This window comes from Esox lucius, chromosome 19, assembly GCF_011004845.1.
Source record: "Esox lucius isolate fEsoLuc1 chromosome 19, fEsoLuc1.pri, whole genome shotgun sequence".
NCBI classification, from domain to species: Eukaryota; Metazoa; Chordata; class Actinopteri; order Esociformes; family Esocidae; genus Esox; species Esox lucius.
Window position 1 is genome coordinate 19284803 of NC_047587.1, and position 26063 is coordinate 19310865.

Here is a 26063-nt window from a genome sequence, read left to right on the forward strand (position 1 = left end):
GGTCAAAAGATTACTCTCAATGACTTTGAATTAATATTTTAATGCTTTAATGTATCAGCTGAATTATTAATACCTATACCGTGTATCAGTATGTAAATCGGCTTAATTAATGAGTGCATGGGTGTAATGTTTCCAAAAACAAACAAATGTCTAACTTAAGATGAGATTTTTCATGTGAGATATGTCCACAACATGGGCTCCCACGTGGCACAGCCCTCTAATGCCCTATTTCATACTGTCAGTAGATGTGTGGGAAAGGCTACATTGTCATGGTAGACTTGCCCAGGACTTGATTTTCCTCATTGCACGTGTATAGAATTACTTGTAGTATAACTTCCTGCATTACTAAAATGACCCAATGATAATACTGATTAAATGGGGAAATTATCATTCAACCAAAACATGGTTGTTTGCAATAAAGACTAAAACATAACATCAACAGTTTTTAGGAAGTAGTTGATAGGCTATGTAGTTAAACTGATAGGTAGTATGGGACCAAATGTAATGGGGGAATATTATTTTGTTCTACTCAAATAAAAGTGAATCTGTGTTGAGGTTGTTGCATTGTCATTCATAGACAGGTAACCTGAGAAGGGTGGTACCCCATCACGAACCCCCCCTCCAGCAGGAGTGGATATGTACCATTTATGATCAGAACTAACATTTCCTTCATTGTGCTTTACATTACCTACAGGCACAATCCTGAACAATTGTTTTAAATGTCAAAATCAAAGCAATGTGAAAACACAGACAGCCTATGTTTGCCCTCTGCTGGCCTGACCTGGTATCTGATTTCTGAGTTCACACAATGTACCATATTATATCAGTTTTAGTGTAATGAATGAAAGGATATGGTATTTGCTTTTTCGTGGGAAAAAGTTACAGCGTGCAGTGTTGAAGTCAACAGAAACAGAGTTGAAAGACTTAATTATGGGGCCCTAATGAACCCCACTGGCAAAATGTGGGTTTAGACCATGCATTCAGGTAGCAGAACCATGAGCTCAAAATGTGCACAGTATGCTGTAACATGCAGTGTGGACAGTTGTAGACAAGATAGCATCTACAACAGCATGCAGGACCCTGTCTGCAAATATCTAGGGAGCCAAGCATATAGGACCCAGTCTGCAAATAACTACAGCCCCAGCATGTAGGATCCTGACTTCAAATAACTAGGGGGCCCAGCATGAGTCATGTGCACTCATCCCAGGACAACGCATCTCCTGACCCTACGTGTCTGTAACTGAACACACATCAAAACCCATACACAGAACATGCACCAATTGTTATGACTGTGTCCTTTATTTTTCTATTTGATGATCATGGCTAGAAGGAGAATGTATAAAGTAAGGCAACATATTGCAGAGTATAAAAAGGAAAAATACAAAGAAAACAAAAAGTCTGGTCAAGTTGGGAATGAGCCAATGAGCATTGTGCGATGATCTACAGTCTGTCTGTAGCAGGTCAATCCTGGGGCTATTCACTGGGATTCTGGATCACTATCAACATATACTCCTTGTCTGGAAGAGAAAGGGAAACTCAGAAAAACATTTTACTCATTGTGTTTCATTACAAAACTGTCTCATTACATTTATGACAGCACTTCAAACTAACAAGTGCCTAACTGGAACCTAACTGGGTGTACCATAACATTTTAAACATGATTTAAAGTGTCAACATGATTTATTGTAAACATGATGTCAGAACTCAGGCTCTTCACCGCACAGAGCCATATAGATTTTGACTGACGCTTGGAACTTGAGCACCGAAACAACAAGAAAATTCTCCATTCCTCTACAGCAAATTAAGCAACATTTTCAAATCTGTAGTTGTCTGAGTGAAATCTTGTAAATACATAGGACCTAATTTATTTTGAAATATGACACTTGATTTTCTTATAGCCTAATTCCCACATGTAAAGGGTTGAACAATGAATACATTTTTAAAGTGAAAAGGTGACACACACATTGATAATCTTCATGCATCTAGGCCTCCCTTGAGAACTTGAAACACCTCTGCTTACCAGGTGCCACCATGATCTCATGCTTCTTGGAGCGGATTCTGAGGAATGTCAGGTCGTTCTGAGGGTCAATGTCTCGGACTGTGCTCCTGGCTTTCATAGTGAGCTGGTGCAGCAAACCAGCATACTGAACCGTGGTGGAGTTGTCTAAGGTAGTTCTGATTGGGATACCTGACCAACACCAACACATAGCATCAACATTATATTTGAGATGGAATTGGAAGTATTACTGTTAAGTTAGCTTGCTACATACATTCACATTTTTGGAAATACAATATTTAGCAAAAGTCTATTTCAGCTATTTATCGCTCATAAAGCACTATATAAAAGTATATAGTAGAACCATCTTGCACCAAAGTACATGATTTAACCGTGAGGCTAAAAGGAAATTGCATATTTGACTGATTGGCAGAAACCTTTTCTTTTAGAATGTTAATGATCCAAAACACACTGGAAAGATAGAACATATCACACATTATTAGACTGACCACAGTTGAGCCTGGACCTGAACATAGTTAAAACTGTATTGGAATAGGTGGAAAAAGCAGCAAAAGTCAAGAGTTATGTAGAAAAATCTATTACAGTAAAAACAAACAAAAAAACCTGGAGGGGGGGGGGGGGTACTTGAGAAAAAAATTCATTCTACCAAAGCAAAGTGCTTCAGTTTTGCTTATGTTTTTTCTGTGTTTACTTGAATGGTGTTGTTTCTTTCCCCCAACAAATAAACACTTCCTGCCAAGATCAATAGCTTAGACATGGGACTATAGAAGCACGGGGACAGATACTCCTAATTGATTGTTGTCTTCCTCACCCTCAGCATTAACAACTATAGTCCCAATTACACCTTTATGAGTTTGAATCCTCTTCAGTGTCTCCTCGACTTCTGCCTGTTAAAGGTGAGTAGATTAGATAAAGCAATGTAAAGGTATAGCAGGTTTAACACACACATTTCCCAAAAACATTCAAACCAACATAAGAGCACTGATTAGTTTAAATTAGCTTTGCTAGCTAGTCATTCCAAAAACAGATATGTAAACCTATCTTGCAAGTATTCTGTAATCCTAACATGATCTGTTCATATTGTTATTTTATACACTCAGTGGACAAGTTATTATTAATAACTAATTAGGTGCACCCCCCCCCCCCCCCCACCCGCCCCATTCATGAAACATTACTACAACAGACCGTGACATGTATTAGAGCAAAAAAAAATGCTATGTTTAATTCAGTTTGAATTGGCACTGTTCGACTATGGCGTCACATTAGTCTCAAAACTCAAGCGCACACTAGATAGAGTCGAGAGAGCTGAAACACAAGATGCGCGTGCAGAGGACCAAACATGCGCGCACGCTGGTGGCACTTCGAAAAGAAAAATGTCAGTCGACAGAGCAGAATGTGACGTTGAGAGAGCAGAAACACAAGCCGCGTGAGAGAAGAACCAGTCGCGCGAGAGTATAAACATTATGAGGGCACAGATATCGTGGCTTGGAATTTCTCCGCGACTTCTCAAAATTCACCTGCTCCTTCTCGTAACCCTGTGCACTCCAGTGATGGGTCGTTCGCGAACGAATGTCTCTTTTTAATGAACGGAAAATAACCGTTAATTTGGCTCTTAAATATGTTTGAGACGAGTTGTGTTAAAAGAATACATTTACAAAAGGCAGTTCCCGTGAACCACAAATCTTAAAATAAAGACAAAATGACAAAATGTTGACCACTGTTAATTAATAACGTTGAACAAAAATATAATTCCAAAGGAATAGCCTGAACAGTGAACCCATTAAGTCGTAACCCTTGACTGATGTTGTAATTGGTCAATGACGGAAGTGATTAGTGTATATTACAAGATGTTTTTTTATTTACCCTATATAAAAAAATTCGTGGCACCCGTGAAAAGACTCAGTAGCTAGGATACAACAACAAAAAAAACGTAACTACAGCAGTATGCAATATTTGCAAAGCAACACTTTAACTTCGTTCTGGCTCCTCCAACAATCTCCACAGGCACGTAAAATAAAGTTGCTGCTAGTGTGTTACCTGACGCTAGCAAATGCCTCTAACAAAACTGCCACCCAGACCTCCATAGGCCAGTACATGCCAAAGGCCATTACCTCATCAAAGAAGATGATAGATGAAGAAATATTTTAAATGGTTGCCAGAGATTTCCAACCACATCATTGTTGACGACAGGGGATTCAGAAACTTCTGGCATATTAAATCCAGTTTATGTTCTTCCAAACAGGACAACCCTATCTCACAATATAGTTCCTCATCTGTTGAACCTTGAAACATGTCTATATTGTGGCCAACGATTAACAAATGCCACGTTGAACTGGTAATAATAATATTACTTAGTAATATTTTCCTTTAACCATTTTACACTATAAGTTACTGTGTGTTGCAATGTTTTGTTATTGTGTTCTATTGTGATCTGTTCTACTGTTCTTTCACTATTAAAAATGTTTCAACACAATGAAGAGTTATAGCACTTTTAAGAAGATTTAGCATTCGTTTTTTTAATGCATGGAACATTAAAAAAACAAATACATAATTTCAGTGAAAGATAAATTAACAAATAAAAGTGTTACTTTCCACAGCTTTACTAAGGCCAGCACATGTTATTGTTATTGTTGATTAGAAACATTTGCATAATCATGTTTGTAATAAAGGGTGATTTTAAACTATATATACTGAGCCGTTTTGAGAGCCAAAATGAACCATCTCTTTTAAATGAACTAGTACAAGTGAGCCGGATCACTAAAAAGACTCGAAATTCCCATCATATTGCTTTAATGGCCAATGATAGCTCAGTCACGTTGTATAGATCCCGGGCTTTTAAATTAGCCAATCAATGGCATTGTAAAAAAAAGAAGATGTGATTAAGCATTAAGTCTACCAATCATATTTGAGGTACCATGTACTATTTCGTGAACCTGCAAACACGTGTCAAGTGAGAGCAGAGGAAATGGTTTTCTATATAAAATCACCTTAGTTGGTCAATTAATTAACAGTTCAGGGCTTTTTTATATGAGGAATTCAGTAGCCAACTTACTTCTGCCTCACCAGGAATTTGAAAAGATAATTAAAGCTATCCCAAATGGGTTATTAACCTTGTTAAAAGAGCATTCAACATTTAATTAACACACAGCCATACATTTGGGCACTGTCAGGATTAATGGAATATATTTTTTGGATAAAAAATTCAACAACCTGATGATTAGAGAACTTTTGAACAGAAAGTATATCCCAGCATCTATTTAAAAATGGTCCTCCTCTTATAACAATATAAACTGGCAACGTATTTGGAATGATCCACATAAGTATGCACTCACAAATAAGGTAAAAGAAGTCTCTAACAAAATCCTCCACAGATGTTTAAAAAAGATGAAAAATTTAAAGAATACCTAATTTCTACAAATATATTACAATTGTTAACAAACCCTCAATGCATTGTGGTGTTTAGATAATTGGTCTTATTTTTTTCTTATTATTTTTATTTTCCAATGTATGTTAATCAAGTAAGGTTTTAACAGTAAAATAAAAAAAAAAGAGCAGAGGGGATTCGAGATGGTGCAGATTCATTTTAAAAATTTGCAGAGAAATTCCACGCAACGATATCTGTGCCCTCACAATGTTTATACTCTCGCACGAATGGTCCTTCTCTCACACGGCTTGTTTCTGCTCTCTCAACTTCACATTCTGCTCTCTCGGCACCGGCGTGCACGCAAGTTGGATCCTCTGCACGTGCAGCTTGTGTTTCTGCTCTCTCGATTTATTCTTCTCAAATTGGCAAGTGCGTGCGCGTGAGTTTTGAGACCGATGTGACAGCGTATTCGACTGAATGTTGGAATGGGCAAAACAAGAGACCTAAGCAACTTTGTTCAGGCCAGGTGTCCGGGTTCCAGTATATCAGAAATGACAGTTCTCCTGGGCTTTTATGCAATAGACTTTCTATGGTTCACCCAATGACATTTAATATTTACAGACAACGGTGTGACCAAAAAAAACTCCAGTCAGCATCAACAGATCAAGTCTAGTTCAGCCGGGCCCATGATTAGGAAGGATGAATGGTGCTGCCCTCGCTGGATTTGAACCGGAGTCTCCTATGTGACAGGCTATGTCTTTAAACACTAAGCTATGTGTGCTATATGAGTGTCAGTATACCAATTAGTGTCAGTTAAACCAATTAGTCGAAATTTGACGGGTTTGTTTCTTTAGAATCACTCCATGGCTTGTTGAATAGCCAACCACTATGCTATGTGAACTACTATGTAAATCAAAAAGCAATTTCTGAATCTCAAATCACATATTACATACTACAAAAACTGTATGGCTTTTGCCACTGGCCATTTTAACAGCTTATTAGCCAGTAATAAGCCTACTAGTATCTACTTGGAATAGTCATCAGAATTGAGCAATTGCTAGCAAGACTGAAGATGAACTTTACACTGCCAAAGCTATTTCATTTGATGGCACAATTTTGTTTTTATTTCATTCCTGAATGACATTGATACAATAACTATCAATACAGGTGGTGATAACTGACTTTCTCATCAAGTGAAAAGCCGAGAATCATGGAAACCACTCTTTTTTTACTGCGCAAGGGATTGTGGTCTATATTACCCCAAATCCATGCACGAATGGATTACTATAATATAGCTACTGAAGCTTGTAGACAGCAAAGTGTTTGTCTTTCCTGAACAAATACTACTGCATAGTCTTTTTGTTTGTGGCGAGGATCGGACACCGGTCACCCACACTGCAGTCCGCGTCTCTAACCACTACGCTGTTTAAGAACGAGTAGTCATTCACTCAGTAAGAGACGTAAGCTCCGCTTACGCCATTCGGCAAAAAGGAAGCAAAATAGCTAAAAAAGTCTGGGTCTTTTGTGATTATTTATTTATTTTTAAACCATGTAATATGTATGTGCATATTTTATAAGTACAGTCACTATCCTACCTCAGTTAGCTATGATATTCCGCGTTAGAAATGAGTACTTTCTATGACATTTAGCACAGATCTGCACATAATGACATATAACATTTTCGGGGACTCTTTTTGGCTTTTACAATCATAGTGGCCACAAGGCCTCTTAAATTGAATGGTTAAATGATCATGTCAGTAAGTAGAGAACAGTATTCTTTGATATGATCATTAAAAAACATAACATTGTTTGTGCGACCAAGATGTGCTACTCTGGAGAACGTGAACATGAAACGTTGTGACATACGACGTAGGGGTGAAATGCCATGGTTTTAGGTAGAACAGTTTACGGTTTAGTCAATCAATGCTAACATGTTAGCTAGCTAAGTAATGTTACAACATCGATATTTAGAGATTTCTATCGATTACCCATACTGTTTATTTGATTAAATAACGTTACATACATACATTAGCCAAAACTAATTTAATGTAACTGAAAAAATGTATACCATATTTGCCAGTGCTGGCTGAAGCTGTCAATGTTGTTGTCGTCGGCGGGTCTAGGTTCCCTTCTTCGTTCGGGTTGCGTTCTGTTGCTACGCAGAAACGGAAGTAGCTAGCATTTTGATAGGAAGTAGCCAACTAGCTAGACAGCTAACATTAAGCCAGCATCGTTACATCCATCAAACACCTCAGTACAAAACAATGCCGGAGTTAGCGGTAGAGAATGTGGTTGTCCATCCACTGGTGTTGCTCAGCGTGGTGGATCATTTTAATAGGTATGTCACGGTCGTTATAAAAATACCGTTATTTTTTTGTTACAATATCTTGCTACTTTTTGTATGATGGTTTTACAGCCAGGCCTAAATTGCTAGGTAGGTGGGTAGCTAGCTAGCTAGCTAACTTGCTGAGTCAGATACCCATCATTGAAGATGTGTACATTATTAGTCCATTTTTTGTAACATTACATATAGTTAGCTTTTATTGTTTGTACGCATCATTCAGAGAATTAAAGATGATTGTGGAGGAATTGAAAAAACTATCAAGGTCTAGCTATCGCATTACCTACAGGAAATAAGACGTAAGTGTATACCTCAATAAACTTTGAGGTTACATACAAGCCGACTTAGCTAGCGAAATGTCTTTTTTTGCGTTTATGGAAAGCCATTCCTGGGTGAAACTGTGTAAAATAGTTACCATGAGTAGTTCGGTTAATGACTGGGTATTGAATGGTCTGGTTATTTTTTGACAGAATAGGGAAAGTAGGCAACCAGAAGCGAGTAGTCGGTGTGCTCCTTGGGTCTTGGCATAAGAAAGTCCTTGATGTTTCCAACAGCTTTGCAGGTGAGTTATCCTCTTTATGTACTACAATAGGTTCTGTGGCAAGTTTATAAGAGTCAGGGCAATAACACTGGAAGTACAATGACAAAATGTTCAGCTACATAACTAGCTTGTAACTAGTTGGATTCATATTGGGTTTTTTTCTCAAGTGCCTTTTGATGAGGATGACAAGGATGATTCAGTATGGTTCCTGGATCATGACTACTTGGAGAATATGTACGGCATGTTCAAGAAAGTCAATGGTGAGTCTATGCAAGCCTCACAATGTTTACCATATGAATAGTGTCATCGACGACATCATTGCCTACACTGTTTTGCTGAATGTTACTTTGATTTCTCTCCTCTCTCCAGCCAGAGAAAGGATAGTGGGATGGTATCACACAGGACCTAAACTACATAAGAATGACATTGCCATCAATGAACTCATCAAGCAATATTGCACCAATTCAGTGAGTACATTTCACCCAGTGCATTTTCCACATTTACATTTCATTTTTGTCTATGACAGAGGTTTCCAGAGAAGTTCGGTTGTTAAAAAAGGTCTGAGGACCTTAGTTTTTCCTGTTTTGGTAACCTATGATGGGGCAGCAGAGGGCCTATGAACCAAAAGATTGATGGTTAAAATGTCCTGGGTTTTGGGCTTTTGGGGGAGGCACATAACCCTATTTGCTGCTGCTTGATTAGTCAAATGTAATGTAACATTAAAAAAATATTGTAGAGATGTTTAATAATGGGCCCAGAGTTTTTCAAATTAGATCGCATGGTTTAAAAATAAGTCATGGCCATGGGGAGTATGAAAACCATCTAAAACTGCAGCAACCATGAACGGGTTTGGCATTTTTTATATCTTAAAGATTGACTTACAGTGGGGTTTTCTATATACAGAGAAAGTAATGTGAAACTGTGGGGTAAGCTTGCTTTGTTCTTTTCATTGTGTGGTCCTGCCCTATCCAACTCTAGACCTAATAAAAAAAATAAAGAAACATGATTCAGCTAATCTGGTATTATTATATTCTAGCTTGTCATTTTGGATATTAAGCAAATTTGATCACATTATTTATTCTCATTAAATAATCATTAATAAATAGGCATTACTAATATGTTTAACCTGGCCAGAGGGACAGGGCGTAAAGAAGGCTAGAGACTGCATACAGCTGATTAGTAAGAAATGTAGCGTTCCTCTGTGAAACAGATCAGTCTAACATCAGTTTTAATGCTTTGCAGCTATATATTTTATTTAAACTAAATCAAATGGTGTGGCAAATGCTGATGAGCCACATGCTTTCCAGAGGCTTTGGTTGTTGCTTCTATTATAAATACTTTATAACTAGTATTGAAAATGCAATGGAACCTTGGTTGACTCTGTTTTCTATGGACCCCCCCCCCCCCAAAGGTATTAGTGATCATTGATGTGAAGCCGAAGGACCTGGGCCTGCCTACAGAGGCCTACTTCTCTGTTGAGGAAATACATGACGTAAGTGGAGCAATGACTTGTAGGAGCCTAAAATTATAAAGTTGGTAAAATGCTGGACAAACGATAGGGGCTCAGGGCTGATTAGACTAAGTATATAAGTGATCAGCCTGTGAAAGGAACAAAGACTCCAACACTAACTGGGTTCTTTTTGCCTTACTTCACCAGGATGGCACTCCAACGTCGAAGACCTTTGAACATGTGACGAGTGAGATCGGAGCAGAGGAGGCAGAGGAGGTGGGCGTGGAGCACCTGCTCAGGTATCCATCATCTTTGAACTGAACCACACATCTCACACTCACATTCAAGCATTTCTAGTGTTAGTGCCGTACTGAACTCTAAATCCTTGTTTCTCTGATATATTTGTTCAAATTCTCACGGGTCCACAGAGACATCAAGGACACTACAGTGGGTACACTGTCTCAGCGGATCACCAACCAAGTACATGGTCTGAAAGGGCTCAACTCCAAGCTGCTGGACATCAGGGCTTACCTGGAAAGAGTGGCTGCTGGCAAACTGCCTATCAACCACCAAATCATCTACCATTTGCAGGATGTCTTCAACCTTCTTCCAGACGTCAACTTACTGGTACATTGGGATGAGGGGTGGGGCCAGGGAGGATAAGGAGGATAGGGACATTGGATGATCAGTATTAAGTGGCATAGTCATACAGTTTTAATCAGAACACTGCTTTTGTAGGATTTAGTACATCATGATGATTGGGTTGTCTATCCACTATATTTACATTGAGATGCTGATCACATTTCCCTGGTTAGTCTGTCATAACTCACAGTGCCCTAATCCTGCAGGAGTTCACTAAGGCCTTCTACTTGAAAACCAATGACCAGATGCTAGTGGTCTACCTGGCATCCCTCATCCGCTCAGTAGTGGCTCTACACAACCTGATCAACAACAAGATTTCCAACCGTGATGCTGAGAGGAAGGAGGGGCAGGAGAAGGAAGAGGGGAAGAAAGAGAAGAAAGAGGACAAGGAGAAGAAGGATGACAAAGAGAAGGAGAAAGGTGACTCCTCGTCCAAGAAAGATGAAAAGAAGAAGAAATGAGTGTGCACTCTGTATTGCTGTGTGTCTTAAATCACACCCTGTGATCACCTAGGGTAGGGCACATTTTGGCCTGAGCCACATGCATTTATGTATGTGGCTCTAGCTACAATTAGTGCGCTATACGGTGTCATTTGAGACTTGCCCTTTGTCATAACTGGTATTGAATAACTGAAGTACTGAGAGGGAAAGGATGTTGGATGGTGATGTGTTGGATGTTCTCTATAATGAGAACATCTTCATTCTGAACTGTCTGGGCTATGTTCAGTAAGCAAAATTTACAAAGTGCGCACATGCATATTCTAGAACAGATGCCCTTAATGTCAGCTCTAAACCGGTATTTCTATCTACAATGTTCAGTAAATTGCCCCTGCCTGAATGTGTTTGTATACATGGTTGTTTGTGAGCTGTTTATCTTTTATATGGTGGAAAGGAATCTTCAGTATCTTTATCACTCATAAAATTGGGGTCCTATTAAAGAGTTCTGTTTTGTTTCTGTTTGGAAACTTGTTTTCTTTAGTCCCATACATTTGTTTGGGTGGTTAGGGTATGATCTAATGTAATAAAAATACAGGATTGAGAAGTGAGATTGGAAAAGCTGGGCTTCAAAGACTTTTATGGGGAAAAAACGGTTGGTGGACCGCTTGCATGGCAGGTCCCTATACCAAGTACACGATTCGAGAATACAGCCAATTAACTAAATGGACCTTTAAAAACAGTGGTTTAAACCTTGAGTTTGCTTAAAGCAGTTGTATATGAGACTACACCACTGTTCATTGTGCCCACAAAAAGACAGTAGACGAAATGCGCCTGCGTATATTTTGACTACCATTCAATCTAGGTTGGTCAACGAGGGGAATACGTGGGTATTAAAAATATGCAGTAGCTCGGTGCCTGCAACGCAGGTTGTGTCCGGTAAATCAGATTATTGGTCGGCAAAATGGATTGTGACGTCAGGGTTTAAAAATCGGGGGGGGGGCGCATCGCATGCGCTCGCCCACAGTAAAGTAGGCAGTCGGCAATGAGAGCACGAGAAACGCACCACCCATTGAGGGAAATAACATTATATTCTTTATGGACTCGGGCATGACTCTAGTATCACCCTAGTAAAGATCAAGAGCGGTAACACACATGGCATCCTATCTTCAGGTAAGGCGTACCTTTACCGGTATATTATTGCAATGTCCGTTAGAATGATTTCTCCTACCGTTCAGCAGAACGAGTATGAATCAGTAGAATATATGTTTTGTTTGTGTAGGTTTTATAGTCATGATTGTGGGAAGCTGTGAATAAAACAATGGCGTACATGGCTATCTAGTCAACCTGGACGCATGCACTACACAATTTCCCAATTTACTCATCCAGACAGGCCTAACACGGAGCCAAAAGCGACGCACCCGCTATATCCGTCTATTGAGAAACAGGTGGCTGATAGCGTGCTTAAACGTCGACCGTAGTGTGCTTTGGGTTCTGGTCACCTTAAGTGCATGTTTCTGTGCCATACCCTTCTGTCCCCAACTTGCCTAATTAATGTATTTTCATATACCCATCAGATACCTGATGATGAGAAGGGATATGAGTTGGATGTCTTCTGTGTCCCCAAACACTATGAGGAAGATTTGGATCGGGTCATCATCCCTCATGGCCTGATTATGGATAGGCAAGTCAAACTGTCACTACAGGACTGTCTATCTTGGGACCTTTCTGGGCTGCTGTATTGTAGCATAATCAAAAACTGTCTGTGCTGCTGTTTGTAGTGAATAGAAAGCAGAATATAATATTATTCAATGATTTTGTTGGAACAGGCTGTGGGTTGACACTTATTGATAACCAACAATTTCCTATTTCCTTGTAGAGTAAATCACATATAGATGCTTGTACCAACTCCTCTGTCCCTCCATTGTTTTCTTAATTTAAATGGTTGCTAAGGAATTTTGTGGGCCGGCCTAAAGCTACCAACATATTTGTTAGACAAATCAATGTTTCATGGAGACCAACAGTAATGTATTGTAGTAGTGTACAGTCACTATCAGTGTGAATTGCAGATAGGGAGTTGGCAAACCGTCTTAGGAATGAGACAAGCAGTCAAACTACCCAGTTTTCGAATCAAGTTTATTTGATGAGACCGTTGACACAGACTGTTTTTAGACAGTGTCTTAAAGAAATTAGAGGCTAGGAACCTGGAGAGGAGCCAGGCTTTCTCTGGGGGTGGCCAGTCCTGGCCTGGCTATGCTGGATGGGAATAGGAGTACATTACCTTTTATGGTCACGTTGTTCATCAGTATAATCAAAAGTTGAAATGACCAGCAGGTCCAAAAATATGTATAAGGGATGTGACAAGTGACAGCAGGAGTCTTCAGGACCTAGGACAGGAAAATGTAGGAATCATCAGGCTAGTTAGTCCTCGGCATGGCCCTAGAGCTAAGGTCCTTTTATGATGAAACGGGACACACGAAATTAGTGGAAGCATACCTAAGATGCAGCATGACTTGAGATAAGGCAGAATTTATTTCACCAGACAGGACAGACTAAACTTAACATGACTATTGCAGCATAGATACCGGGGACTTAGACTCTTGTTAAATCCTGTTCTGAATAAGATATTGGGACTCCAACCAGATCAATTTGAAACTTTATCAGGTGTCCACAACTAGCCAAACTAGCCTCCAATTGTTATCTATGATGCTCTGATTAAAATCCATCCAATAAACCAACTCCAGACTGCATGATGAGCCTGTACAGTAATTAGTGGTCACATGATCCCATTGTATCTCTCTTCCTTATCCCTTTCTCTATCCTGTAGGACTGAGCGCCTGGCTCGTGATATAGTCCGTGACATGGGGACACACCATATAGTAGCTTTGTGTGTTCTCAAAGGAGGATATAAATTCTTTGCGGACCTGCTGGACTACATCAAGGCCCTAAACCAGAACAGTGACAAGTCTGTCCCATTGACAGTGGATTTCATTAGGCTAAAGAGCTATTGTGTGAGTGGACTGGTCTACATCTACATTTAAGCAATTTTTGCAGACTCTCATCCATGGTGAATTACAGGTGCAATCATTATCAGTGTGTTTGTGTTCTAGCTTGATCTCAGATCAGTGTGTTAAGCGCAATCCTTTTGATGCATACAACACTGCCACTAGCCCTAATTTACTTCAGTGGTTGGGGGGGGGGGGGGTATTTTCCTCCATAGCGGATGAACCATTTAAACATTACAGCATGTTTTAAACACCCCCCCGCTTTTCAGTGTTCCAAAATGATTGGACAGATTAACATTATTTACAATAAAGTCTTTGTGTTTAGTAATTGGTTGCATATCCTTTGCTTGCCATGACTGCCTTAAGTATGTGACCCATAGAAATGACAGGACACTGTCTTCCCTGGTGATTCTCTGCCAGGCCTGCACTGTAGCCATTTTCAGCTCCTGCTGGTTTCGGGGGCCTTTTTACCTTCAGTATTCAGCGTGTGAAAGACCAGCTCAATTGGATTCAGGGCGGCTGATTTACTTGGCCAGCCAAGTACCTTCCACTTTTTGCCCCTGAAAAACATTTTAAAGCTGTGTGTTTGCGGTAATTTCCATGCTGCAAGTATGGCTGTCCAATGAGTGTAGAGGAATTTGGTTGTCGTAGCAGATGTTTCGGTACACTCCAGAATTCATCCTGCTGCTGCTGTGATTCACTGGTCAAAATACTTAGTTCCAGAAATCTTCTAGTTAGTTTTTAGCCTAACACCAAATCCAAATACAAAACCTATAATCAAGACTAGACATCGACAGTTCCCTGTTTGCATTAATGATGCAATCAATGACATCTTCCTAAAAAGATGTTAAGCCAATTCTTAAATTGGATGGTAACCCTCAGTCATTTCATGGATGCTAAAATTCTACACAGTTCACCCGAGTTCTGTTTAAGCAAGAAAACGAGCACTAAGTAGTACCATCTACATCGCTTTTACATTTTTTTTTAAATATCCAGATTCTTTCAAATATGGATGCAGTTGATGGCACTGTTGCTGTAATTCAGGTGGGAGACAATTCTGGATATCAACTATATCCAATATGTATAGTATGATCACTGATGTGGTTTAGACCATGACTCTTTCTACTTAGGTGAGATCTGTAGTTTTCTCTGTATGTATTGTCTTACAGAATGACCAGTCTACAAACAGTGTGAAAGTAATTGGAGGAGACGAGCTCTCTACGCTAACAGGAAAGGTGAGATTTAATTGCTAACCATAACCACTAATATTGTAAAAATGTATGACATCTTGAATCTTTACCTTAATCTTTATTTTTAATTGCTCTGTTTGGTGAACTGTTTCTTATTTCCTTTGTAGAATGTCTTGATAGTTGAGGTAAGACAATGTCTTTGTTGTTTCCATTGTATATTCCAACCTTCACGTTAAACTGGTTGTACATAAACTATATTAGGAGGGCACCAGTCACATTCAATTATATATTTGGAGTATTTCTTTAGTTTTACTGTTTTTCACATTGTAGATTAATGGTGAAGACATCAAAATTATAATCGAAATAATACTTGGAATTGTGTAGCAACCAAAAAAAGTGTTAAACAAATCATAATACATTTCAAATTGTATATTATTCGAAGTTGCCAACATTTGCCTTGATGCCTTTTGTATACTCTTTGCAGTCTCTTAACCAGCTTCATGATGTAGTCACCTGGAATTTCAATTTACAGTTGTGCCTTGTTTAGTTCATTTATTGATTTTATTTTCTTAATGCGACTGTTTGAGCCAATCCGTTGTGAACTTTGAACGTTTCTTTAAGTACAGTCTCAAAACACATCAAGTGCTATGATGAAACTGGTTCTCATAAGGGGAAAAAAAGACACAGGGAAAATAAGACCCATAGTTACCTCTGCTGGAGAGGATAAGTTTCATTAAGTTACCAGCCTCAGAAATTGGCAATTAACTGCACCTCAGATTGCAGCCCAAATAAATGCTTCACAGAATTCAAGTAACAGATATATCAACTGTTCAGAGGATATTGCTTGAAATCAGCCTTCACAGTCAAATTGCTGCAAAAAAAAAACACTACTGAAGGACACCAATATGAAGACGCTTGGGCCAAGACACACTATAAATATTACATTATTCTAGTAGAAATTTGTCCTTTGGTCTGATGAGTTCAAATTTGAGATTTCTGGTTCCCACTGCCATGTTTTTGTGAGATGCAAAGTGAGTGAACGGATGATCTTTGCGTGTGTGGTTTCCTCTGTGAGGCAAGGAGAAGGAGGTGTGATGTGTAGGGTGCTTTGCTGGTGACACTGTCAGTGATTTAATTTAGAATTCAAGGCTCACTCGACTACAGCAATCTGCACGATACACCATCCCATCTGGTTTGCGTTTAGTGGGTCTATCATTTGTTCTTCAACAGGAAAATAACCCAAAACACACTTTCTGGTTGTGTATAGTCTATGTGACCAAGAAGGAGAGGGCTGCATCAGATGACCTGGCTTCCACAATTACCCGACAACAACCCAGTGGGGAGATGGTTTGGGATCAGTTGGACCGCAGAGTGAAGGAAAAGCAGCCAACAAGTGCTAAGCATATGTGGAAACGCCTTCAAGACTGTTGGAAAAGCATTCCAGGTGACTAACTGAGGGAGCTGGTTGAGAGAACACTAAGTGTGCAAAGCTGTCATCAAGGCAAAGAGTGGCTACTTTGAATAATCTAAAATATAAATGTATTTTGATAAACACTTTTTTTGGGTTACTACATGTGTTTTGGTGTCTTCGCTGTTATTGTACAATGTGGAAAATGGTAAAATGAAGAAATACCCTTGAATGAGTAGGTGTCCATACTTTTGACTGTGTGTACGTGTGTGTATTTGCATATCGATTATTATTGCTGGCCCCGAATTATTGTCCCATTTGAAATTAAACCCCTAATACATACTTTTGTCACGCTGACGTCTTTAGGATATTGTAGAGACTGGAAAGACTATGGAGACACTACTATCACTGCTGAGTGAATATAAACCAAAGATGGTCAAGGTTGTCAGGTAAGAATCCTTGTATGAAGCACACAGTGTTATAGAAACAATTGTTTTCTAAATGTCTCTTTGTCCATCCAGACAGCAATGTGAATGACAACACTCCATCTACCCTAATGCACTCCCTCCCTTTAAGCACTGATTTAGAGATGTTATGTGACTGGACCAGCTTAAGAGTTAATCTATGTACCATACTGTTAGAGGGGAACAACTGTCACATGATCACATTCAAATGGCCAAGCTTGTCAATGTGGAAGTGGCCTGCACTCCTTTTTCTTTCAATTAACTTGGTTGTTACTCTTGTCACCTTCACAACACTAAGGGCTATTTTAATCTAGATTAGGCTTTAGCTGCCTGGGAATTGCCAGGAACCTCCCCTAGTACAATACAATATGTATTGCGTATACATACATACTGTGATTCGATAATGATTTTCTTTTAATTATTATAATTTATTGCGGTTTAATGGTTAAGGTTAGATGACGCTTCCAGTGTGGTTAAGGTTAGGGGTAAGGTTGAACATCAAACATTTAAATATTTGATCATGCTCCCTTTTGGTTAAGGTTAGAAAACCAAAATACTGTGATTTCAACTCTGAAGCATTGGTGTCAGTGTGGCGTTTATGCCTGGCCACCATCCCTGACCACGACTCCCTGACAAAACGTTCCTTCATTTAAAGTGGTATGGTAATGAAGGAAACTTGCGTATCCCTTACTCGCAAAAGGTGATTTTAGTGTTTCTATTGCACGCGGTTCGACATAGTGTATGTATACCCCGCAGAAATATGAGCGACTGGGGTTAAGAGAGCCATGAGAAAAAATAGTTTTGGTCAGTAATGAAAGTGCTAAAAGACATTAGCAGTATATACTTTTTCAAAGCTATATTTTGGCTAGATATCTTCTGCCATCACTGTTTTTGAGTGCATTGTAGTAATGCTAGGTTATTGAGAAAAATGTATATTGTAATGGCCTTATAAATTTTAGCTATGTAGCAGAACAACTTATCCATAAGTAGGGGTGCACCAACACCGCTTTTTTGCAGACCGAGTACATTTACGAGTACTTATATTTGGGTACTTGCTGATACCGAGTACCGATACCAAGCTAAAAGCTGCACTAGGTAGGATTTTTTTCAGTAAAAAAAACAAACGTTTTGTCCCCTATAAACATGTTGTGGTTCTCTACGTTAACTTTAAGCTCTAATCATTTCTTAATGTGCTCCACCTTATAATATTATTTACCTTATACAGTGTATTATTTGAATAGTAATTTGTTTAATTTATATTTTACCCGAACTATTTTTTTCTTTGAAAATTATAAACAATACAAACAACCCATCACAGACCTTTATTTTGAAGGCAAAATACGAAAACCGAAGCCCTTTTGCCACTGCCGCATTAATAGAGTATTGTTGCCTCCATTGTAGCTATCGATTTGTGGCAGTTAGCGTCTTACCTTTGGTTGTCGCTCAGAGGATTGCTACCTTTATATCAATGTGACAGCCATTTACTCACTGTTCAGTGCAAACGTGTATGCAACACAAACAGTTACTTTTCTCTGAACTCACTAGCTAGTTTGATACCCTGAATGTGCAGGACTTGACGTTGTTGCTCTGCTCTGGAACTCGTGCGATAGTAAACTGCGCGATTCATTGAATGTTTTCATGCTATGCTCTTTCATTTATTTCTGCCCAAGGGCTGTCTCAACAACTCTGCGCTGTGTTGTGTCCAACGATATTTTATCAAATTGCTTGTGTTAAATTAGGGTTTTTATTTTCCTGCTGGACAATTTAGCAGAGAAAAGCTTGTACTCTCCTTGTGTAATTGCTTTCTGTAAAAGATCTCCGTCTTCCCGATCTACCAATATGAGTTATATTTGCTTAGAGGCGAAACAACCATGGAGTTTCACTTAATGTTTCCATGACGTCGTATCGGTCCGTGGTATCGGCATATTTCTGTGAGTACAAGTACACGAGCCCAGTATCGGTGCATCCCTATCCATAAGGACTTAACATAATGAGTGAATATTATCATTACTTTTTGGTTCTCTGGGAATCTAACCCACAACCCTGAATTTACAAGCATACCATGCTGTTAAAACCTTGGTTTGCATAGATCATATTCATTCCTGTGTGCTATGTCATTTCAGCCTTCTAGTTAAGAGGACACCAAGGAGCTCAGGATACAGACCAGACTGTGAGTTCTACCAGTTGGTGGTACACTACTGAACTATAAAGAAACACAATCTTTGGAAGATGAAAAACAATATTGTTTTCCTAATAAAATGTATATCTAAAAATCTGTGTAGCTGAAAATTATACTCTACTAGTGAACACATGGTTAGTGATATATAATGCTTTTAAAGTCAGAGTTGGATAAGCTTTTTAAGGTTGTTCACTAGTACTACTAGTATTTTTTTTAAACCACTGATCTGCTCTCTGGCCCTATAAGCTAAAGGGTCATTTGCAGGCATGGAAAACGAGTCAACCAGAATATTGACTTTATATTGACATCCATGCCTGGAAGTGGACATTGCTGTATTTGTGCAGTATGTTAAGTCTCAGTCTGTCCGTCTCTCTCTTCCAGACATCGGGTTTGAGGTGCCTGATTCATTCCTGGTAGGATATGCCCTGGACTACAATGAGTACTTCAGAGATCTTAGTGTAAGTTGTCTGGGTTGGAGATTATGCTAATTCTCAGATGTTTCATGAATGTCAAACCTCAGGAAAGACATACCCATGACTGGTTTATTTAATAAAGTCTTAAGTATTTTTTGTACACACACTCACTTAACTATTTGCTTATGTTGGTACAGCACATCTGTATACTAACCGAGGGTGCAAAGGAGAAGTACAAAGTTTGAGCTGAACAGAAAATGGAAAGGAATAAACAGGAGTAGGACCACTGTGGTGGTCCTGAGCTTTTTGGGGGTCGGAACCTGATTTATTTTTTCTACTTATGGGACCTATAATGTGAACATTGTGAAATTACTTTGCTACTTTAAGATGCTTTTTGAAAACTTTCAGTATATTGAATTCTTATTTTTGTTCACCTGGAAGGAATAGGATGAGTTTTGTTTAAATAGAGTACTCAAGTAAACACAGTTACAAGCTATAGGTGTTTTATTTAGATGTATTTTATTATATTGGTGCCTCAGAGTCTCATCGTAATGTTTAGTAATGCTGACAAATTATTTCATCATGTAACTTTGCTTGAACAATCCACAGGGGTCACAATCAACTCTGCACTTACAGTGAACACTGTATGAGCCATATATTAATACTGAATACTGCATGTATCGGACACATTCACTGCATGTATCGGACACATTCACTAATGGAAAACGCTGCAAGAGATCTGTCAATGAAAAAAAAATTGTCCAGAAGGTAATCTTTCTCGAAAACATTATCTTCTAAAATGTCCAGTTTAAAGTGTATCTAAAAAAACTGAACACACAGTGAATCTTTATTTGAAGGGTACTGCTTGAAATTTGATGTGGCAAACCGAACATTTACCAGCATATTTTCAGGAACTAGTTTAGACTTGCAGACCAAAGTGTTTCGCAGCTCCCAAAACAAATACATACATGCACATTTTTATTATTTTTACTCAGTACAAAAGAGATGTGTAGATTATTTTACCACCTCTGAAATGAGAAATTTCTAATACAAATACACAAATCTGTAGTAATGTTAGTAAATAAATCTTTGGTTGCGTTTTCCATGACATACTGTTACGGCTGTAATGGACAAATTAACTTATGCCATATCCATAAATTCAGACCTGGAATGTACTGTAAGCTTTTATTTATTATGGAAATGTACCATTTTCTTTTTTTGACCAAGGACCCCTGACTGCAATATTAAATATAAAATGTTGCTCATCTTAAGCGTTTTGTCTTTTATTAACTGACCTAAAATGCGCTTCCAGTTGACACTGTAGATTATTCATTTTGTGGCAGTGCGAAATCGTGTCAACATTGTCAAATTTGCGTTGGTGAGAGGATTGCAAAACATGAGAGCAGCGGGAGTCATCTGGACAATGCTGTGAAATTGGGCTTGCTTGGAAGGGTAAATGTCTCAGCCCAAGTTGACAGTGCATACAGGCGCTCCATTGAGCAGCATAACAAACAGGTGGAGGAAAACAGGTACGTTCTCAGTCGGATCATAACATGTATTTAACTGTGAGGAAATGGAAGTCGGTGGACTCCCTGAATCCTGGAATACTCAGATGCATTTTCGAGACTGTGAGGGCGATTCGAAACTTCAGAGGTACAATGACACTCAGCACATCTTCAAAGGGACATCTAGCACGGTACAAAACGAACTGTTAGACTATGTATGAAGTGTACAGGGAGGACATAGCCAAGCAAGTGGAGACATCAGGCAGATGAGACAACTGATGTCTCCTGTAAATCACAAATGGTGGTTGTGTTGCGATACATGTTGCCTAACAATACAGTGACAGAGAGGTTTGTGGAAGTCTAAGATAAAACTGGACTTGGCCTCTCTAATAGCAACAAGGGTGTGCTGGAAATCTCTGAAGCTGGGAGAAAAGCTGATCACTCAGACTTATGATGGTGCGGCTGTAATGAGTTCAAACGTCCTAGGGGTACAGACGCTAATGAAAGAGACATACCCACGTGCCCAGTTTGTTCACTGCTATGCTCACCAGCTGAACCTGTCCTTGCAGCAACTTTGTTCAACAGGGATGAGCATCCTGAAGATGTTTTTTGCAGTTTTAACTGTTTTGGACACCTTTTTCTCTAGCGCTCCAAAACGTGTTGCGGCACTTGCTGAGGCAACTCGAAGACGCATTCCAAGGCCACACACTGTACCATGGAACTTTAAAAGTAGAACTGTCAATGCAGTTGGGGAAAATCGCGCTGCTCCTGTGTATGGAGGACATACGCACACAACCAGGATGGGATGAGGCCACCTTAAGGGAGGCATATGGCCGGTCAAAAAAACTCCGGGACCCAGCCTTTCTGCAGCTGCTGGAATTTTTTCAAGGTGAATGTTTCAAGGAAAATGTCCAGAATATGCGGAAGCAAACTGATGAATGGGCTGCCACCGTTCGCGATGGAACAGACGAGACAGGCCGATGATGAAAGAGACATGTGACAGTCACCTCCAAGGTGGAGCAAAAGTGACCACCTGCTCGCTGCCAAGCTGGTTGACAGCTCGTTCTTCCCACAATTTGTCCTGTCATTCCCTACATCTGAGCTTGACTGTGCGATGAAACTATGGCCACTAGGAAACGAGGAAAAGTTGAAGTCTGAGCTGACCACTCTGTACCGCCACACTAAGCTTCACACTGGTAAGACAGCCCTGTCTCTGTTAAGATCCATCCATGAGAACAACCTAGAGGAGGCTTTTGCTGAGACCTTCACTCTGCTGAAAATTGTCATAACACCTGTGACGACATCTTTTCCACCTTGAAGAGGGTAAAACCTTCACTCGCAATAACATGGGACAGCCGCGACTCAACACATTGGCCATGTTGTCCATCGAAAGCCAGCTGATTCAGCAGCTACATTACTTAATTCCCAAAGTCATCGAAAAGTTTGCCCAGAGGAAGAACCGCCTTGCCACCTTTCTCTTCAAGTGAGCCCTCAGCCTTGGTGAGTGAAGGCATACCTTATCATCCTGCCTTTGTGGTGCTGGTCCGTGCATTGGTCATATTTTTGTGCTGGATATAGATGGTGACGATGTGTCAGTGTGTCCATGCTTATCTATTAAGGTTGTTGTCATAGAATGGATCTGAAGTTGTATTTTCGCTTCATTGTGGCATTCAGTGGTGTTGAACTCATTGCTGTCCGCGTATGGCCCTGTAGACACATTGGTTCTGAGCTTGGTTGCATTCCTAATTTAGGTTTGTAAATGTGACAGTGGTAATTTTACATGTGTGTGAGAGAGAAGAGCAAATAAACAAGGTCTCTCTGTCCAGTATGTGTACTACAACACCTGGTAGAAGCAAGCAGCTCTGTCCTTAAAAGTGTCTTGTGGAGCCACGCTGTTTGTTGATGTGTTAAATAAACACATCAGTAGCAAGAGGGAGTTTTGTAGCTTTACTGGTATGTATTATATATTTTGAAATGGTTTGTGCCCCACACATTTTTTACATATAAAAACGCCACTGCTAACAATTATTAAGGTTTGGTAACTGGAATGTCTAAAGCGAGTATGAGGAGACCACGTCAACGCAAACAGATCGAAGCGAGACAGTTTCAAATATTTTTTTTAAATATTTGAAACATGAACTTGAAACATTAATTGCAGATGTCTTGTGGTTATTTATACTTTTAGTAGTACAGCACACATCTTACATGTGTGTAGGAAGAATATTGCTCTCATGATCTCTCGTGATTGAAACTCGGGATAGCTGTCTTAGCGTTTATAAATATCCGCCATATGAGAGACTGGGCAGTGTTTCCGGAAGTACCTTACCCGAACGTCAAGTGGGAACTGGCGACGACAGCAGCAAACTGCTCACAAGTGGTACTTATCCGACGAAAACATTGATCGACAGTCTAGGGGAGTGTTTCATCTAAATCTAATGTAGAACTATAGAAAAAAGCAAGGTAGGTAGAATACTGGTTGGTTAAATACCAGGAGGATAGGACTGTTGTGTCATCTCAACCGCACAGAAAGGAGAAATTCGGAATACCATTTTAGCCAAATTGCAAATGCTATTAAAGGGCGTTTGTCACGTACCAAAATATGGTGTTTTGCTGAGCAATTGTTAGATGTAAGTTTCTGCCCTTACGTTCATAAATAAAAATGTCAATGTGAAAATATAAAGTCAACAGAAACAATTGGGAAGATTGTGAAGACTTCGGTTGCTTCCCCGCTCATCAAACGTCATAGAAGGATAATGTTCCGCCCCTTTTACCTGCTCCTGAGAAATAGCCAACCGAGAATCTTTCCAGACGATCTTTACATTTTTATTTACCATTAGTCAGACAGTTGCTCAGCGAAACTCAAGTGACCAATTTATTTTTGCATACTTAGCAAAGCTGGCTAATGGACATCATAAAGGAATGATATTGAGCAGTAGAGATGAAACAACCATCCTGTCCTCTACTGCTCAGGTACTGAATGTTTTCTCTCAGGTCTTCATCTCCGTTTAGATAATTGTTGTCATTCAAGATGGACCTAAAAGAAAAGACCGTTGCCATATTGAAGCAGTATGATGTTGGCACCAGATTCTCCTACCTGCCCAACCTGCCAAAGGCCTCAGTGTTGATCCCACTGTTTGTGAGGGATGGTGATGTACACATGTTGATGACTCTACGCTCCTTAGAGGTCAGTAATGTAGTGCAATTCTCCAGTAAACTATTGAACATGTTAAATCTATAACTATTTAATGCATAACTAAAAAGCATGACAGGTGGAACATCAGATTAACCAATTAGCCATTTAGTCAGCCTGTGATTGACATTTGATCAGTGTGTTTATGGAATGCTCCGTCCTGCAGCTGAGGACCAATGCAGGTGAGGTGTGTTTCCCAGGTGGGAAGAGGGATCCAAGTGACAGGAATGATGTGGACACAGCTCTTAGAGAAGCAGAAGAGGAGTTAGGCCTTCCTGCTGACCAGGTGGATGTGGTCTGTACACTCTTTCCCATTATGAACAAGGTATATGCAAGGAGTGGCCCCCACCCTCCCCTTTCCATTTTAAATGTTCTCCAATTTACCAACTCTGGTAGTAGATAGAGAACAGCCAACATTCCATTCTAGATTTGAACCATAATAGGCTAAAAAAAGTTGTAACTGCTGTGCTTGAAAAGCCTGCACACAGTTATAGTCCATGTGCAGAATTGAAGAACCCTGCCTGATACAGTGTATGATGTATGTAGTTGGGATATTGTTTATACTGTAGATCGTGCTTTCAGTCAGTTAAACTGATATTCCTTTTTCATTTTCCTGCAACACACTTTTACCCCTTTTATTCCCCTCCATTGTCTTCTCTCCTGTTACCCCATCTCTCTGTAGAGTGGCCTTCTCGTGACACCAGTGGTGGGGTTCATTGATGCCTCGTTCTCTCCTTGTCCAAACCCAGCTGAAGTCAGTGCTGTGTTTACTGCCCCACTGGAGTTCTTTCTTAAAGAGACAGATCACTCCTCCTACAGCTCTGCTGGGATGTCTGGCCTGCTCCACAGTTTTCTGTTTCTGGACCCTGAATCAGGAAGCTACTATCAGATATGGGGCCTGACTGCCATTTTGGCTATACTGGTCTCTGTCCTTGCACTAAGAAAAAAGCCAGAGTTTGAGATTAGTTTTAACTCTGATAACCCAGAATCTTACTTCCAACACAATTTGAACAAAATTATTAGTAAATTATGAAAGATTAGATTTAAAAATATATATATTTACCAGGTAACAATACAATCATTATTTAATGTAATTCTGTTATGAAGCATTTCTCTATATATTTTCCACAAAATACTATCTTTAAATATGTAAATCAAATATCTACCTAAATGTTTGTGAATGTAGAATAGGTTAATTCACCTATTCGAATAGGTTCATTCACATTGAATAAAAATAAGGGAATGCATTTTTGATTGCCACAGTATGAACAAAGTAAAAGGCAATGTAGAGGAGTAAAGAAAGGTACTCTGATTCAGAAGAAATGGTCAGAAGCCTCTTTAGAAAGGCCTGAACCCACTGTGATTCTTTGGTCAGGGTCTGTATTCTCAAGGCTTCTCAGAGAATATCAACAGTTTTTCCTTTTAATTATCATGATGAATAATATTGTATGTAAGATATGTAATCTATGGTGTAATTATTGTTTCTATAATTAAGGAATGTACTATTAAAGTAATACACTACTCTATATGCAATGTCAGTTCTACTGATATAGTTTTTAGTGGCCGGAGATCATCACACTGCCAACCACACTGTCTAAAAGCATAAAGGGACCACACTGCTGTTGCACACTTTTTCAGGGATTAAGGGATACTCTTTTATTTATGGGCATTTCATTATAATAAAGCAGTTTTCATTACTGCTAAGCACTCAATTTATATGTTGATATTGTAATTTTATGTTGTTTGTTTTACCAAAGTACTAGGTTGTATAACCGTTAGTACATAACCGCTTATCTGGGTCAAATGGTGTCCCCTAGTGTGCCCCTGAGCAGGTGGGCACTGCCTCTATAAACCTGCTGTTCAAGCAAATGCTGTGAGGTAAGAGAGGGGATACAAAATTATCTTGATCTCTGCTTGCAT

At 39.4% G+C, this 26063-nt stretch overlaps 4 protein-coding genes across 8 annotated transcripts; 3 read left to right on the plus strand and 1 right to left on the minus strand.

Moving 5' to 3' along the window:
- Window positions 1-1278: 1278 nt before the first annotated feature.
- dynlrb2 (dynein light chain roadblock-type 2) lies at window positions 1279-7542 on the minus strand. Of its 2 annotated transcripts, none has more exons than XM_010890375.4 (4): window positions 7450-7542; window positions 2829-2904; window positions 2021-2188; window positions 1279-1517 (listed from the first exon to the last, which is right to left on the minus strand). In XM_010890375.4, exons 1-4 carry the CDS (start codon window positions 7450-7452, stop codon window positions 1474-1476), a joined length of 291 nt encoding a protein of 96 aa, XP_010888677.1. In that variant the 5' UTR covers window positions 7453-7542; the 3' UTR covers window positions 1279-1473.
- On the plus strand, window positions 7505-11313 carry psmd7 (proteasome 26S subunit, non-ATPase 7). The gene is made up of 8 exons (XM_010890374.3): window positions 7505-7719; window positions 8193-8284; window positions 8431-8523; window positions 8633-8730; window positions 9675-9755; window positions 9921-10012; window positions 10142-10340; window positions 10562-11313. The coding sequence occupies exons 1-8, from the start codon at window positions 7646-7648 to the stop codon at window positions 10814-10816; spliced, it is 984 nt and encodes a 327-aa protein (XP_010888676.1). The 5' UTR covers window positions 7505-7645; the 3' UTR covers window positions 10817-11313.
- A 468-nt stretch (window positions 11314-11781) lies between these two features.
- Window positions 11782-20715, plus strand: hprt1l (hypoxanthine phosphoribosyltransferase 1, like). 2 transcript variants are annotated; one of them, XM_034288260.1, is made up of 10 exons: window positions 11782-11962; window positions 12367-12473; window positions 13617-13800; window positions 14791-14838; window positions 14964-15029; window positions 15152-15169; window positions 16759-16841; window positions 18980-19026; window positions 19417-19493; window positions 19646-20715. In XM_034288260.1, exons 1-10 carry the CDS (start codon window positions 11945-11947, stop codon window positions 19691-19693), a joined length of 696 nt encoding a protein of 231 aa, XP_034144151.1. In that variant the 5' UTR covers window positions 11782-11944; the 3' UTR covers window positions 19694-20715. The 2 variants fall into 2 exon arrangements, with proteins under 2 accessions (XP_034144151.1, XP_010888678.1); XM_010890376.3 differs by lacking the exon at window positions 14791-14838 and having other exon boundaries at window positions 11789-11962.
- Window positions 20716-23197: 2482 nt separating this feature from the next.
- On the plus strand, window positions 23198-25802 carry nudt7 (nudix (nucleoside diphosphate linked moiety X)-type motif 7). Of its 3 annotated transcripts, none has more exons than XM_020056757.2 (4): window positions 23198-23413; window positions 23945-24137; window positions 24310-24468; window positions 24826-25802. In XM_020056757.2, exons 2-4 carry the CDS (start codon window positions 23982-23984, stop codon window positions 25174-25176), a joined length of 666 nt encoding a protein of 221 aa, XP_019912316.2. In that variant the 5' UTR covers window positions 23198-23413; window positions 23945-23981; the 3' UTR covers window positions 25177-25802. The 3 variants fall into 3 exon arrangements, with proteins under 3 accessions (XP_019912316.2, XP_010888681.2, XP_010888680.2); XM_010890379.3 differs by having other exon boundaries at window positions 23199-23413; window positions 23963-24137; window positions 24826-25801; XM_010890378.4 differs by having other exon boundaries at window positions 23233-23413; window positions 23982-24137; window positions 24826-25797.
- Window positions 25803-26063: the final 261 nt, after the last annotated feature.